This window comes from Meles meles, chromosome 3, assembly GCF_922984935.1.
Source record: "Meles meles chromosome 3, mMelMel3.1 paternal haplotype, whole genome shotgun sequence".
Taxonomy (NCBI): domain Eukaryota; kingdom Metazoa; phylum Chordata; class Mammalia; order Carnivora; family Mustelidae; genus Meles; species Meles meles.
Genome location: NC_060068.1, coordinates 142,410,837 through 142,427,264, shown reverse-complemented (window position 1 = coordinate 142,427,264; position 16,428 = coordinate 142,410,837). Strand labels below are relative to the sequence as shown.

The window sequence follows — 16,428 nt, the reverse complement described above, 5'->3', positions numbered from 1 at the left end:
ATCATGGATATTAGTGTCATATTGTAATCAAATCTCTCAAAACCTACTTGATACACAGTTGGCCAGTAAGAGCCTTTTGAGAGGCTCCAGTGCTCTCATCATTTTTTGAGGATTCTCTTTCTGGCACAACAGAATGTTCAGGTTCATCTTGTATTTTTTTCACCCCAGCCCTAAAGCTAAACATTTCTCCAAGGAGCCATGGTTCCTTTCAGTATTTAGAAATGAAGATCTGGTGCTCAAGTGTGCTCACTGCTACTGTCCTAGCACAGGTTCCAGGCCCTCGGTGAACACAGCTGGAAAACACACACACACACACACACACACACACACACACACACACACACACACGAGTCATTAAAGACAAAACGGTGAGGGCCTGTTCCAAATTAAAAAAAAACACTACAGACACAACTAAGTACAATCAATGGCCCTTGTGTTCTGTCCTGGACAATTTGAAGTATTACAAGAGGCACTTGGGATAACTGATGAACAGGCTGGACTAGAAAACTGGGTCAATCTTAAAATGTTCTGATTTTGATAATTGTACCATGGTTAGTATGAGCAATCTATTTTTTAAAGATTTTATTTATTTGACAGAGAGAGAGAGAGAGGGAGAGAGATCCTAAGTAGGCAGAGAGGCAGGCAGAGAGAGAGGTGGAAGCAGGCTCCCTGCTGAGCAGAGCCTGACACAGAACTCGATCCCAGGACCCTGAGATCATGACCTGAGCCGAAGGCAGAGGCTCAACCCACTGAGCCACCCAAGCACCCCGAGCATGTCTATTCTTACAAAAACCTACATTAAAATATTAGGCACAAGGGCACCTCGGTGGCTCAATCAGTTAAGCATCTGACTTGATTCCAGGTTGTGAGATGGAGCCCGGCAGCCAGCTCTGCAGCATCCTGCTCCTCGCCAAGCATCATGCATGCTTAGAACGCCCTCTCCCTTCCTCCCCCTCTGCGCCAGAGCCTCATGCTCCCTCCCAGCGCCCCCCAACCCGGTTTTAAGAAACGAAGTCTTAAAGCGCATGTTTGAAGAGAAGACGCACAGACAACAAAGGGGCACGATGGAAACAACATAAACAACGTTGAGCACAAAGGAGAAACCACTGTACTATTCTTGTAATTTCAGTCAACTCTATGCCCAACATGAGTCTTGAACTCACACCATTGAGATCCCTCTTGATCTCATGTCACTGCATGCTCTAAGGACCAAGGCAGCCAGGTGCCCTTTAAATGATACCAAAGTAACAAAAATAAAAAGTTTAAGAAGCACCTTGCAGACTAAAGGCCTACATAAAACACAGACTATTTCTGCAGGTACTGACTCAGTTCACCGAGATGACCCAGCTCTGGCCTTGTTAATGTCTGAACCATGGTATTTCGTGGGTAGCTGTGCAAGTCATGCTTTTGTCAATGAAAAGGAACAAAAATTTTCTTAATTCGAGAATAAAGCTACATATATTAACTTTTGTAAAGCTTTACACCCAACACGGACTTAAACTCACAATCTGGAGATCAAGAGCCACGTGCTCTACCCACTGAGCCACCCAGGTGCCCAAGTTCGTTAAACATCCTACTCTTGGTTTCGGCTCAGATGCTGATCTCAGGGTCATGAGATTGAGTGTAGCATTACACTCCACGCTCAACCAGTCTGCTTAAGACTCTCTCCCCCCCTGCCTAAAATAAATCAATCTTTAATAGCAAAGAAATGTATATGTAAAACACCTATATGTCGTTACAGACAAAAGTGGCTTTGGGGAACCAGTAACTGAAAGTAGTTTCATACAGCTGCTAAATTTCATCCTAATATGGAATTTCTCCCCACTTCTTCCAAATAAGATACTATATTGGGAGAACTTGAGATTTGGACCTGAACCATAAATTCCTCTAAAAAGTCTCCTTCGGTAAGTAAATGCTTCAGTATTTTTCATCATTTTGACAGAATAGGGTATACCCTGCAGATTCCACACTATCCTTTTTCACTACCAACCCTCCCCCGCCGCTTATATCTATACTAAAATGAACTATAAAGGTGTCTTTACGTGGACTCTGAATAGGTTGGTTTCCTACTTGCAGGTTTTCCATGCCCTTTTGCTTTCACGAACAGCCCGGTCTCTAGACTAGAGCTTAATCGCATAGCCAACCTCCACTTGACTCCTCAGAGTACTTTGTGATCCTTCCAAAGAGCACTTGAATTGTACCCATCCCCTTCCAGTCCTGTAGCTGTTCTCTACCTTCTGTAGTCCCATCTTTCAGATTTTTCGTTTGCTCCTCCCCACTCATCTATTGGCTCCCACATCTGTCTACACGTCTACTTTCAACTACAACTCATGCATACTCTGGTTGGCCTCCCCACTATGAAGGACATAAATCCCATTTACTGGTCACTTAAACACGTCATCCATCTCCACCTAACTCTTCTCCCCATTCAGAAGTCACTTAGGGAGCCAGGAGCTCTGGCTCATGTCTCCCGTGGTACTGATACCAACAAATTGCTCCTAGTACTTAAAACCATCACCATTACAAACATGTCTTCCTAATTTTTGATCCAGATAGGTGTACACAGTAGCCAATAGTAGCAGTTCCTCAAGAAACTCCGAGGGATCTGGTTTGGTAAAGGTAAAAGGCAGAAGCAATCAGTTCACCCTGCCAGGCTGATGAAGGGCAGAGACCAAACAACTGAACATTCCCACGTCTCTACGGCTTTGATGAGCTTTCCTTCTCATTATCAAATTCTAGTTACTGTGGGTCCACAGCCTCAGCAAGACACAATGCCATTCGACGACAACTTGAAACATGCCTCAGACAGCTAAATCTAAGAACTCTCCTATTGCTCAACATTTTCAGCACCTTTGCCTATGTCCTCAAAACTTGCCTAACAAGCCATTTCAGAAAACAAAGTCATTTCACTTCAACAGTGTACTGTTTGGTAATGCACAGCCTGATTAGATCAACTTACTCTCGACTCATTACCATCTGTGGCCATTTCAAAAAAATACACAAGCCAACTCTGTCAAGGTACAGTCTCTGTCTCACTTTAAAGGGGACAGTGTATCTGAGCTAAACGGACACTCCGCTATACCTCATACAGACTTACCCACATTTTGATCAAATTATCCATTTAAAAACCAAGAGAAAATCTAAAATGGTGCTACATACCCATTTGCTCAGGAGAGTTTATAGCAGACTACTCAATTTTCAAGAGCTGGGAGTCTAAGGCACCCTTCTTTGAAGTCTGACAGTTCATTCTACTCAAGCTAGAAGAACCCCCTCTCTATTTCAGCAAATGTTAGGGAACACTAGCTTACTGCCTTGGGTTCTAAATCTTATTATTACTACAATAGAATTCAGTTTATAATCTTTACAGTATTCTCTGCTTGAAACATTTTAATAGTGTTGCAAGGACTAGTAGAAATAGGAAAATCTCTTGCTATTTGTTGATGGAAAAAGTTAATGCAAACCTCCAAAAATGTCATTTGTAGGCCATAGGAGCATGAGCACAACCATATGGGAGGAGATAACCAGTCTCTCCCTTCATATATATTCTTTTTTATTTTCTTGTTATACCTTCCCAAAACAGAGACATTCAACAGTAGTTAGAATGGCCATCTCCCAACATTTAAAAAAAAACTGCACCCCCCAATGGGTGAACAAAGTAGAGTAGTAACCTAGAGTTCAGCTGGGTAAGCCACTGCGGAGCCTTAAGTGGTGAGGTCTTCCAATTTCAGAGTGATGTGTCTTCAACTTGTATCATTTTAGTGGAAAAACATAATTTAATTTTGGTGAAATGAGATTCATCTCCCGACAGGATTAGTAACAGCATTCAATGAATTTCACATTCTTCTTTTGTGAACTGTGAAGAAAATGAATGGTAGCTAGAAGATCAATGGGATTCCAGCTCCAGCTGCAGGTGGAATGAAGATATACCAGGACAAAAACACCTATATTTTGATTTACAAAGCTAACAGCAGTTTTAAATCTGCAACTTAATTACAGACCAACTACACCACAACCTTTTCAAATGGCAAAAATACAAAAAAGTTAAGTGTTACAAAAATATTTCAGAAAAAGTGCATAGTCTAAGTGCATAGTAAATAAAAGCACTGAAAAATATCTTGCTAGAGGGAGTTCAGCTTGGAAAAGTTATTACCAAAGCTGAACATTTTTATTTTACACAAACTATACTCAAAAATAGCTTTATGAGACTGATTTCTGGCTAAAAGTATCAAAGGGTTTATTAGTCAAGAAAAAAATACCTTAACTGACACGGGTGGGTAGAAAAGAAACAAATAAGCTGCCTACCCCCAAAGTTCGCACTCATTAAGATTTCTGCAGTGTGATGGTGCTAACAGATCCTTTAATAGTAGAATGTGGTAATCACGGGATTATTGCTAAAGTAGTTTTAAAAGAGAAAAAATAAAACTTAAACCTGACACAATCTGAGCAAACATGTGTCAATGTACAGTTTCAAGATAATTTTTACAAAATACCTACATTTACACAACAGGCTTCTGGCAGCATTTTCAGACAAAGGTTCTTTTAATTTATCTTGACATGCTATAAATGAATAAATTACACTATTTAAAGAATTACTGTAAGTTTTTCTTTCTCTTGTGTCAGAGAGAGGCAAGAAAAGAGTGCATTTAAGATTGAGAGGAAGCGCAGATAACTGAGGGAAAAGAACAGGGGCTCAGGGAGGGTCAGCAATCACATGAACCTCACCCTGTGGGATGCTCTCCAAGGTTAAGAATCTGCTCAATTCCAATTAACACAGAATTTAAAGAAAAACTACAAAATGGTAGTTAAACCCTTTAACGCTTTCATTCTTACTCAAAATCAGTCCAGCTGTGTAGTCTGAGGCTGCAGGAGTTACCACCACCAAGCCCTGGCCACTGCAGCACTAGGTACTGTGCCTGCAAGTCACTAAAAAAAGAAAAATGGAAGAATGCCTTTCCCCTTGAGACCAAAAAAAAAAAAAAAAAGAAAGAAAAAAATTAAATAAAAAAAAATCTGAGGAAAAGTTATTAACACTAAATCTAAAATGATTTGCAAAGGAATAGTATGTAACAAATGGCTTGAAGTAGTCTATTAAAAAATTGGGGAGATTTTGATTTCATAGTGAGTCAGCAAGGCATTTTTGTTAAAAAAAAAATCTCATTTCCTTACAGAAACAGTTTTTAGTTTTTAATGAACTTGTAAACAAAAAATGCTCCCATTTCAAAATAAAAACAAAATCCCAGATCATATAGATGTTTACAGTGATTACATTTATCTAAGCAACATACATACATGTTCAGTTGTAAGATGTTAACTAAATTTCTGTGACAAATATGTTTTTTTTTTTATACCAAGAACATTATAGAGTTAATGCAGAGTCCTAAGGATAATCTAGTAGTCACTAAGTTTTTCTTAAAGTCTTCACTTTAGATGCTGTTATTTCTAGCACGGGTAAGCAGGCAGAGTCTTTCGTATGCTCAAACACTGGAATCTTTGGTTGCTACCATATCAGCTGGCTTGCAAACAAGAAGCCAACCATTTTAAGAATGTTTTAAGTGAACAACTTGCAAACCCCAGGGATGGATAAACCCTAAGAATGCACAATTGTGAGCATTTACAACCATCACAACTGTGGTTGAAGACTGTTCATGCCGTTCTTCTGAAATGAGATCTCAAAGCAGTATAGTTCAAAATAAAAGATTTTAACAAAAAAATTGGCATATGCACAATTTCTCCACCAATTTGTGTGTGTCAACCATTTAGTTAACTTTTCCACTTGAAAAAATGCAATAGAAAACTGGACACCATGTTTCACTCAGTTAATATTCACAATTACAGCGGCTACAACTCGGGACACGGCATCACCAATGCTGCCCAGAGCCAGTTTATACTGAAATTAAGTTCTTTACACCAAGTAAATGGTTGTTCACAACCACTGGCTAGTGTACATATGAACTAAAATTCCTAGATTTGGGGAGAAACAAATGCTGCTCCGATCATCTGCTCTGCTTCTTCTGTTCCTCAATTCATGCTTAGAAACCTGTTTAAAAAAAAAAAAAAAATCAAAACAGAAAAAACAATGTTAAAATTCCAAGTTAAAAAAAATATATATATTTAAAAACTACACCCAAAATTGGGAAATTGGGTGAAATTGAGCTAATAATTATTTTAGAGTGGTGACTCATGTTACATTTTCATCTATCTGAAGATGACTAGAGCTCAATTTTTTTAAAACAACAAAAAGCCCTTTTCTGTTCTGGATGCCTTTAGGTAGAAGGGGTATAGAGTCAGTCTTCCCAGTCAGCATGTAATTCTCAAGCTAGGGAATTACTGGTGATTTCAATGAGCTTGTTTTGTTTACTTCCATTATCTCTACTAACTATGTGTTCAAGTATCTATCAAATGAATGAAAAATAGCTTTGCCTTAAAACCAGAAAGTATGTAATGTTTTAATCATACTATGTGCAGGAAGGAAACTTTCTGCACATTGTTTCTGATACAAGTAAGGAACAATAAGGTTTAATAACAAATGTTATTCAACATATAACCGAATTATTCCATAGAACACAATCCTGTTAAGTATATGACTTTTATACAGAAACCATGTACCTTTCGAAATTCTTTGCTTCTGTCAATCACATTACAAAGGTGAGGTTTTGTCCCGGTTTGAACCTATACACAAATAAGCGTGTGTGTGTGTGTGTGTGTGTGTGTGTGCGCGCACATGCGTGTCTTTATTTACTAAAGCCTTCCCACCCTATAAACAATACCCTCCTCCCACACAATTAGACTCTGAGACTTCCACATCCAGAGAGGTTTGAATAGACAAACACCTTCAGGTAATAGTTCCATATTCAATCTGTGGCTAAAGACTACTAGAGTAAATGCTGATCTCTATTACCTACAAGTTCCATCTAAGGCAGAAAGGAAATATGCCCACTTCTCACCAACTTCAAAATCCCATCAGTACCACCTCTCCTCTAACAGCCATCCTTCTAGGTATCCGTGCCCCTTGGTGCACCCTCCCCCTGCAAACTCCTACAGCTGCCTCATTACTGTTCCTTGTAGCTCACTTTGATCTCTCACTTCTTCAGCACTGACACCATGTTTTTGTTCCCCCTTTTTTGTGCTTTTTAAGCATTTGTTGGACAATCTCTAATGGGCTTTGTTGGATAAATAAAAATAATATGCTTCTATAATTTACTTTGCATGAATGTAGGCCCCTCTTCCAAGATAACATCAGACATTTATTAATGTTAATACTGTTAATACTGTCTGACTTGGTAACTTAAGTTTTCCCATCTGAGGGCAGAAAGTCCTCTTCATCCACTTAAAAATATATTGGGCTAAAGACCTGATGACAAACAAGTATCAAAACCCTTCTTTCTCTCTCCACATTAACTAATGGGAGTTGATACAAAACAGACCTTTGTTGCCTGCCCAAGTACTAAATTCATAAAGCAAATGCCAAAAATGAAAAACAGTGAAACTTTCTAAGAATGTACTTTGCCACAAGGAATATTATCTATTTGGTGATTATCACTAAACAGAAGTACTAAGGTAAGCATAAAAAGAAAACTCTGTCAAACCAAACCTGATTAAATTTTAAAGTAAGACCATATTCTGTAACCTAATGCCAATGTTAGAAGAGAGAGTATTATAAAGCAGATTAAAACTATGAATTAGCTAAAGAGAAATGACCCTTACCCAGATGAGCATTTAAGTCCTACAATTCTTAAATATGGTAACGAAAAATGTTTACGCAACTACGAAAATGATTTATCATAGCTATGCAATTACATTATACTGAGCAATTTAATTACTATGTTGAATATCCAAACAGCTTTAAAATGGAAACCACCATCACTAAAAAGAAGGCTTAAGTTATACTGTCAGTCAAAATATTAGAAAACTCTCGTCTTTAATAGGGATAAAAATTATATCTAGGTAAGAATTATACTGTTCATCTTTTAATCTGATATTTTAGAGATTCCTGGGTCAATTAATGATTACAATTGCTTAGGGGATCAGATAAAGGCTAGCCTAAAAATATTCCTGGTAGAAGAGAACAGTCAAACGCAGATTTAACTCTTCAGATTGGCCAATGGTAGGATACTCCACCCAGGGATCAATGTTTCTCCAGTGAACTGTCCTAAGATGTTTACTGAAGTTTAAGAAAAATCTCAATGGGAGCATTCAGCAGGTATTCAACATTTAATCTTCAAGTGCTGGTATTCTTTTTTCCAGTGTGCATGAGTCCTTGGTTTTTATCTTGTAGTTTAGGTGGTCTCTCCTGGCTTCTGGCTTCTAAAAGTCCCAAAACCCATCTTCACTGCAACGACAGTTAAAATAAGGAATGGATCCCTTTGTTCCTTTAAAAAAAAAAAAAAAAAAAAAAGGAGGAAAAAACAAAGTTAAAACAGAGTTGGATGATAACTGGGACCACTGAGTTAATAGCTACATTTAAGTTTCTTTTCAAATCTGCAAAAGGAAAAAAATGTTTGTATTTATTTCACTACTGAGATTCTCCCCTTCTACCCCTTACTCCAAAATCTAAAGAGTATATATTGGCTTTTATTTGCAAATTCACTTCAGATGTCCCTGACTTTTTTTTTTTTTTTAAAATAGAACCACAAACTAGTTCAAAGAGCTATTCATATAACAGTATGGCTTGGAAGTCTGTGATGGACCTTTGAAATTTCGGGATCCTTTCACAGTAGAAAACTTTTTTTTTTTTTAGAAAACATAATTTTTTAAAAGGAGTCTGAAGACAAGATCCATTCTTAAAATGCAATGTCATTTATCAGTCAACTTTTCTACAACATGCCTGTGTGGGTTTTTTGGTTGCACAAAAACCAGAATCAGGCCTGGACAATTCTGAATCAGACTGGCACTATAAAAGTTAAAGAAGAAAAACAAACAACTAGAGTTAACTTTTCCTAACTAAACTAAAAATGTATTAAAAGTTGGGAAAGATAGAAGATAGACTTTACTTAAGTACACAAGATACACATTACTGCTAAAATGCATTTAAAAAAAAAAACAGACTAACGATCTGATTTCTTTTGTCTTCCCTATTACAGAATTCTGAAGTTGTTGAATTTTAAAATACCTGTTATAACTGATTCCTTCCTCAACTGGTAGATGGTCTGCATTATACACCACTGAGTCACAGCAACACTACTCTTCTACATCTTCCAACTGTTGTGGTATCCATCCGGCCAATCTGACAAGTTGAAGTTTTTGATAGGTCCAGCAAGCCTTGGAGATGTGGGCTTCAGATCACCACAAATCAATTCTTGCACACTTCTCTTCACTTCCTCTTGGGTGACTGGGCTCTTTCCTCTCCAGTTGTACTGTCCACAGTGAAAAAGCTGACAAAAATTTCAGCAAGCAGATGTAGCTCCCTGGCATTTCTTTAGACTGAATGTATTCAGAGAAGATCAGTTTCCAGATATTTCAAGGTCTTCCCCTGTGATTTGGGTTACGTTGCTGAGTGACCAGCCACGTTCCTAGCAGCAATTGGTGAAGTCAGAAAAGTTAAGCTAGACATAAATGGTAGGTGAATCCCAGTTAATACTGGAAGGCAATTCAAGGAAGACCACGGACATGGTAGAAAATGTGATGGAAAAATACGAAAGACCACAGACATGGTAGGAAAATGTGATGGAAAAATACTCCTGTCTTCTATCAGCAATCTGACATCCATATATATTATGATAAAACTACACTTGATATCAATGGTTGGAGTAGTGAACAGATGGATTAAGACGATGAGAAAAGGAATGTGAGGAACCAACTTGGCTTCACTACCTTCCGAAATTCTCCCCATCTCTGACCTCAACTAAAGAAATGGTGGATTTAACTGGATTCTGAATGTCCTAAAAATATTTCCTTTTCCTTTAGTACTTCTTAATGTCTTGAAAGGACTCTCCTGATAATCACATATAGTTGAAGGAAGTGAAATGAATTTGAAAGTGCCTCAGATACGAATCTTTTATTTTTCTCCTTAGTATGTACAAAAACAGTAATTATAATCTCAAGGCACATGAGCACTTCAGATTAGTATAGACCATAGTAGGCTTTACAAGAAATGCCTTGTTAATTCTTAGTCTTTTGATGGGCTTTGGAATGGATATTTCAAAAGATCTTTTCTTTAGAAAAGTAATTAGCGAAGAAGTCTACTACATAAAACAAGCCCATCTCAGCTAAGGCAGACTTTAAAGAGTCTTTGGACATTCTTATTAGGTTAGTGAACTGCTGAAACAACCTACACTTTTCGATGGAAGAAACATTTGATATAAATTTATCAAAAAATAGAAATAATATAAATGTTAATCAATACCACCATTTGGGGGATTTTTCCAGGAATACATATTCCTGCAATATATAGCCCTACTTACTGAAGATTCATTAAGAAACTCAATTCTCTGTGGAAAACCTGAGACTATAACACCATGAATGGAAACTGGTATGATGTATTTAAAAAGCATCTTCTAAAATTTTAATTAGAAAATGTACTATGGTGTTATCATCATCATTGAAAGCAGATTTCTTTGGAATCAGCAAATAACTGAGCTGAATGAGCTCTTCCTTGAATAAAAAACTACTGTACTGGACCTTGACAGAACGTGCTTTCAACCACTCTTATTAATTAGAGATTGAAATCAGGAAATAAGTAATCCAGAGTGAATGTCTTCAAACTCCAGACCTCAGAGAAGATCTGGGGTTTGAGTTAAGGAAATGGGCTTTCCATTCTCATTCCATGCCACTCTCAAACCTGCTATACTTTTCCTAGCTTCATACATAGGGGCTTTCATGTGATAGTTGTTTGGGACACTAAGCTCTATAACCAAAATAAATGTTTACAAGAAGTAAAAGATCAAATACAACTCTGTTGTTTGTATTCTGTGGCATGGCATGTTTTAGCAGCAAGCAGTATTTCACTGAAATCAAAATATACTACTTCAAAAGTTTCTCTGAAAGTAGTCAATAAGTGACAGATTTTCTGCAAAGTCAATTCTTCAAAATTTTACAGGTTGATGTTTATGAAAAATAATTTGTATAAACCCTGGGTCTAACACTGCTACAAAAATTTTGCAAGATTTTCTTTTCTTTCTTTTTTTAAAAATTAAACTCTACCCCCAATGTGGGGCTCAAACTCATGACCCTGAAATCAAGAGTCGCATGCTCTGACTGAGTCAGCCAGGCACCCCAAACATCCTATAAGATTTTTAAGTTGCTTTTATGAAAAATAGTTACAATACAAAATTAAGGATTAAACTTAAGTTTAATTACAATTTCTTTCCAAGGAAACATACTAACTCAGTGGATCCAGCTTCTCATCTTTAAGACCTAGATAAGGTAGGACAAAAATTCTCCTTATTTATTGAGAAAGACACACACAGTAAACTAACAATGGAACTAACTCAAAATAAGGGAATTCTTTCTGAAAGCTGCTGAATGCCTGAAGTGAAATGTTCTACGTCAGACGAAATTTCAATCTAATTTTAGTTCTAGAAACTACAACTCGTGATGATCCTATTATCCCAGCTAGCTTTAGGCAAAAATTTGTTTCCTTTTATGAAAAAAAGCAAATACCCTATAGATATCAGGTGTAACAAGTCCTAAGTCTACAATGTTACACTGGTATGACCATTTCTAAGAGATACTACCTAGCAACCTACCTCATTAAGAGCTTGGCACTGTGATTAGTCACGCAATGATTAAAACACTCAAAAGGGACAATTAAGTCCCAACTGAGATGCAGAGGCAAGCATTAGTGTTTGCTATCCTGAGCTGAAATTTCATCATCTAAGAACCCCCATTACATTAAGCCTTCAACTATGAATCCTTCCCAAATACAGACACATGGAAGAGAAGATCACAACTTCATTCCTAATAGATGAGCTGCTGGGATGAGGATGACATCAGTGAATTATACTTCTTGAACAGTATCCTCAGGTTATTGTCTATTTTTAAATTACAGAATTTTTTTAAAAAACACAATACTAAAAATATAGATCCAAAGACTAAGTTCAGACTAAAGCAGTCATTCAGAAATTAAATAATTAGAAACCAAAGACCAAACCTTACCTGCCCACCACTTCCAGAAAGTAGGCAGGTATCAGGAGGTAAGCCCCAGAAAGGGCGGAAAGAAAAACAAAAACAATGAAACTCAGGAGTCGAACTGTATGGCAACAGTGACAAGAATGGAGCTGTGCCCTAACAGTTCCACTCCTTAGTAGCACTGAGAGTGCCAGAGACAAATAGGAAATAGACTAGTAGTAGTTTGGTGGCATTTGCCCCAAGTTTCTTTTCATTTTACAAAGGCTAACAGCAGAATTCAATTCCATAACGAACCCCCAGACCCTGAATATTTCCAAGATTTTATAAAATAGAGTCCAAAACAAAACAACCGTTTTGACATTAAGAACCTTATGTAAATAGCCACTAAAAGAGACATCTGGTTTTCGACTTAGGAAAGACGCGTCGAGCTTTTCAGTTATTTGAGCATTTAAAGAGCACAAAGGAGATGCTCTGAAACTGAGAAGATAGACAAACTTTGGGGGCAATGCCAGACTCACCTCCAGAAATTAGATCATGTTCACAATTTCCCATTTTAAATGCTAAAACATTAACATGCAGAAAAAAATTCTTAACACTGTTAGTCTGAAATAAAGTCCAAATACCCAAACTAACCAGGTTCATTATTAAAAATCAACAAGTGTTAGGTCTAGGATTTTGGATTGATTGATTATACCATATTCCCAACACCAAATGTTTATTTTGGAAAGGGTTAATGAATGAGTAAAAAAGATGCAGTTGTTAAAAATGACCCAAAATCCCAAGAGAATGATATAATATATACACACATATATGTATATACAAATACATATACATATATATATGAACAAGGACATTTGGGTTTAAAGTTAGTAGTCAAATTTTCCAAGGACGTCTTTTTTTAGAAACAAAGAGCCAAATTTTTATTTATTTTAAAACCACCTCCTCGATCTAACACTGTTAGAAATGAATGAATTACCCAATTTTGTATTCAATTTGTTCCCTGTAACGTCACTTGGTTCTTGGCTACTAACCTTTCATGTTACTCTTGGTTTTGTCAGTTTGCTTGCCTGTGGGGGTTTGGGCCTGCTGACCCTGCCCACTTGAAGAGGCTGCCTGCTGTGCTGCTTTCTGCTTTAACATTGTCCAATCAAATGTGTAGTCATATTGGTGGTTCAGGGTCCTGGAAACATAAAATGATATATGTCAATCCTTTAATAATAGTCTAGTTAAATACTCTATTGAGCTTTCAAGACAGGGCACTTTCTAAGGAAATCAGAGTATTTTCTCTTAGGTATGGTAACTTCTAAAAGATTTCATTCCATATACATGACTTTTTAACTGTTCAGTTCATTAATTCCACTTTTTACAAGTCACAACTGAAGGAGAATGATGTCACCACTTCAGTCTGATGTATTCATTAAAAATAATCTTTTTCAAAAAGAAGCCACCTTTGTTACTTTCTTGAAAGAGGCAGAGGAGTGAGAATGAACCGCAGCATGAACAATAAAAACATGGAGTCAAGCTGTCAATTATCTAGGGAACCACCCAACTAGGAGGTACCTCCTAAGAACTAATCAGATAAGTTTAAGAACACAAGCTTGTGGGGGAGCTGTGTATGCTGGTGGCTTGGAAAGATGACTTTTCTGGGGTTAGAGAATTACCCCCAATTCTTACCTTCTTCCAACTAAGACCTTGGGGCACATGTACTTTATTCCCCCATGCTCAAGACCACTTCTGGGTTGCACTGGAACCCTAGAGTCTGAGGCCTGCCTCCACACAATCACAGGCCCCTTAACTATCTTAATTAGTTAATTTTGTTATTAACAAAACAAACTGTAGTATTATTTTTATTAACAAAACAACTGTAGCAAGGCTGGAGAGTTCCAAGGGCCACCAATAATCACTTCTAATATGAATGGCAATTATTGTGGAAAAGTTAGATTCTACTTTGAGTCTGAGTCAACAGCTTCTCCATCCCAAACTAAAATAATTCCAAGCACATCTGCACCACAAATGGGAACATGCCAAACTCAGTCTCTTTAATTTCTTAAAAATATTTTATTTATTTATTTATTTAACAGACAGTGAGCAAGAGCAAGCACATGAGTGAGCACAAGCAGGGGGAGCAGCAGAGGGAGGAGGCTCCCCAGTGAGCAAGTGGCCCAATGTGGAGCTTGATCCCAGGACCCCAGGATCATGACCTGAGCTGAAGGCAGATGCTTAACTGACTGAACCACCCAGGTGCCCCTCTTTCTTTTAGTGTTTTATCCAAACGCAGTTTCTTAAAATTTTATTCATTTGGGTTAGGCCCGCTTTTAATTTGCTACTTGTCAGAACAGACGTGTTGGGTGGATTCAACTAGTTTCCCTCACTAGAGTCTACAGTCTTAAAAACACCTTAAAAACTGACCTGAAAAGAATGCGGAATAGCTGCCTCAGATACATGTAATCCGGGGCTTCCTCAAAGCGCAGCCCACGACAATAGTTTAAGTACATGGCAAATTCTGCAGGAAACCCCTACAAGTTCAAGAGTTAAAACACAAAGTAAAAAAAAAAAAACAAGAAAAAGTTTACTTGAGACAGGAAAATAAATATTTACATACAAGTAAAAAGTGTTTTTGAGGAGAATGTTTCACTACTTTGCCATAAGATCTGAGAACTAAACTATAATAGGACTTGGTATCCTTCTAAATCCTGACCACTTGATCATGTACATCTTTTAATACTGGCAGGGGAAACATGGATCCTTTCCCTACAGTATAACATTCTTAAATAACCTGGATATCCAACTTGCTATTATTTTATCAGTTGTCTAATAATTCAATGGCAACAATGAAGAAATGACCAAATGAAAGCCACAACAGGTCAATGAACTGGCACTTTCTCCCCAACTGTGTAATTACTTTATTTGGTGTAACTGTATATACCTATATAAACAGAAAAGCAAAATCACCAAGAGTACAAACATACAGCACAACCACTGTTGTCATACAGATCAATCACGAACAGACTGGGTTTGGATTTGTTTTTTTTCCGTAACGTTATCATAATGTATACATAACATATTCTGTTTTCCCACTAACATACTGCAATTGTACTTCTGTGTTATTTCCAACCTCTTCACAAGATTCTGAATGGGTGCATAGTACCTAGACCAGTGAATACATCATAATTGTTTCCTATAACTATACATTTAGGCAATTAAAGGTTTTCTTTCATAAACATTTTTAATAAGTACAGCTGTGGGCATAAACTGTTTATGTGCTCAGCTTCTTAGGAAAGATTCTCAAAAATGTATTTAACACATCTATAAGCCTACAGATATTAACCGCCAAAAAGCTTTTGCCAGCAGGAATGTAGAAAATGCAAAAAAAATTTAAACAAAAATCTCTACACCCTGCCTTGAGTATATGTTCACGTGAAGGGTTTTAAGTTAAAAGTCTCTTCCCACAACCTTCCAATTCTGAGAAATTTTTCACATACAGGAGGTTAAGGTGGGATAGAATGGACATACTTGCAGTATTTACTTTTACTCACTGCATTGACATAAACAGATTTAATTTTTATGCTACTTTACTGCTCCAAGAGTAGACAGCTGAAGTGATAAATATATTGTACATTTTATTTAAACTCTTAACATGACTTTAAAATGTGTAATATACATTCATGGTCTATGTTAATGTTAAGCAGCATATACCAAATGAATTTGCTTCTATGTGTATTACAAACAACTAAACAACTACAACTACAAGTTAGTTTACTTCATGCATTCCTACCTTATGAAAACAGACAAAACCTTATTAACTAAGAAAACTACCAATATCATAGGTTATTACAGATATGAAATATGTAGTTACCACTGAACTATGAGACTGAAAATAATCTCACTACTTTATAGTAACACTAAAATTATGTGTTCACTGCACCCTCAATCAATAGTATGTGGCCAATCTGTAAAGACCTAGTTCCTTATTTCTAGATCAAAATTAAGACATAACCCAGAAGCACACAATGTACTAACCCTCCCTCCCTTTTATCCTGTAAAAATGTCTGACTTTTCCAGTAATCCAAATGAATTATGATGTTGCACAGATATAGTAGTGTATAGAAAACAAATTTTGCTTCCTGAACTATACAGATTTTAAAGTTAAATGGGTGTAATACAACACATGAACATTTTATTCATTGACCTAAAATGTCTTTCATAATTTAAAACAAACCCCAAAGGTACTCAGAAAAGATGACAGTCTCTTAGCCACCCCAACCCCTCCTCCTTTACTATAGATCTAGAGAAGGGAAAAGCAAATTTGTGAACAGGGAGACATAAAAACATCACCTCTCCCCCTTCCACAAAGTACTGTTT

At 37.0% G+C, this 16,428-nt stretch overlaps 1 protein-coding gene across 7 annotated transcripts in view; it reads right to left on the bottom strand.

The window, feature by feature from the left end:
- Positions 1–5,162: 5,162 nt before the first annotated feature.
- The window catches only part of CSNK1A1 (casein kinase 1 alpha 1), a 45,765-nt gene continuing 34,499 nt past the window's right edge, over positions 5,163–16,428 (bottom strand). For 2 of the 7 annotated variants that reach the window (XR_006817666.1, XR_006817667.1), the window contains 4 exons: positions 14,476–14,582; positions 13,098–13,246; positions 9,110–9,371; positions 6,010–8,369 (listed from right to left, as the gene is read on the bottom strand). Coding sequence is in view for 5 of the 7 variants with exons in the window: in XM_045999036.1 (XP_045854992.1) it covers positions 9,280–9,371; positions 13,098–13,246; positions 14,476–14,582 (348 nt within the window). In the remaining 2 variants the exon portion in view is untranslated. The other 5 variants (XM_045999040.1, XM_045999038.1, XM_045999036.1 and 2 more) reach the window with 5 other exon arrangements.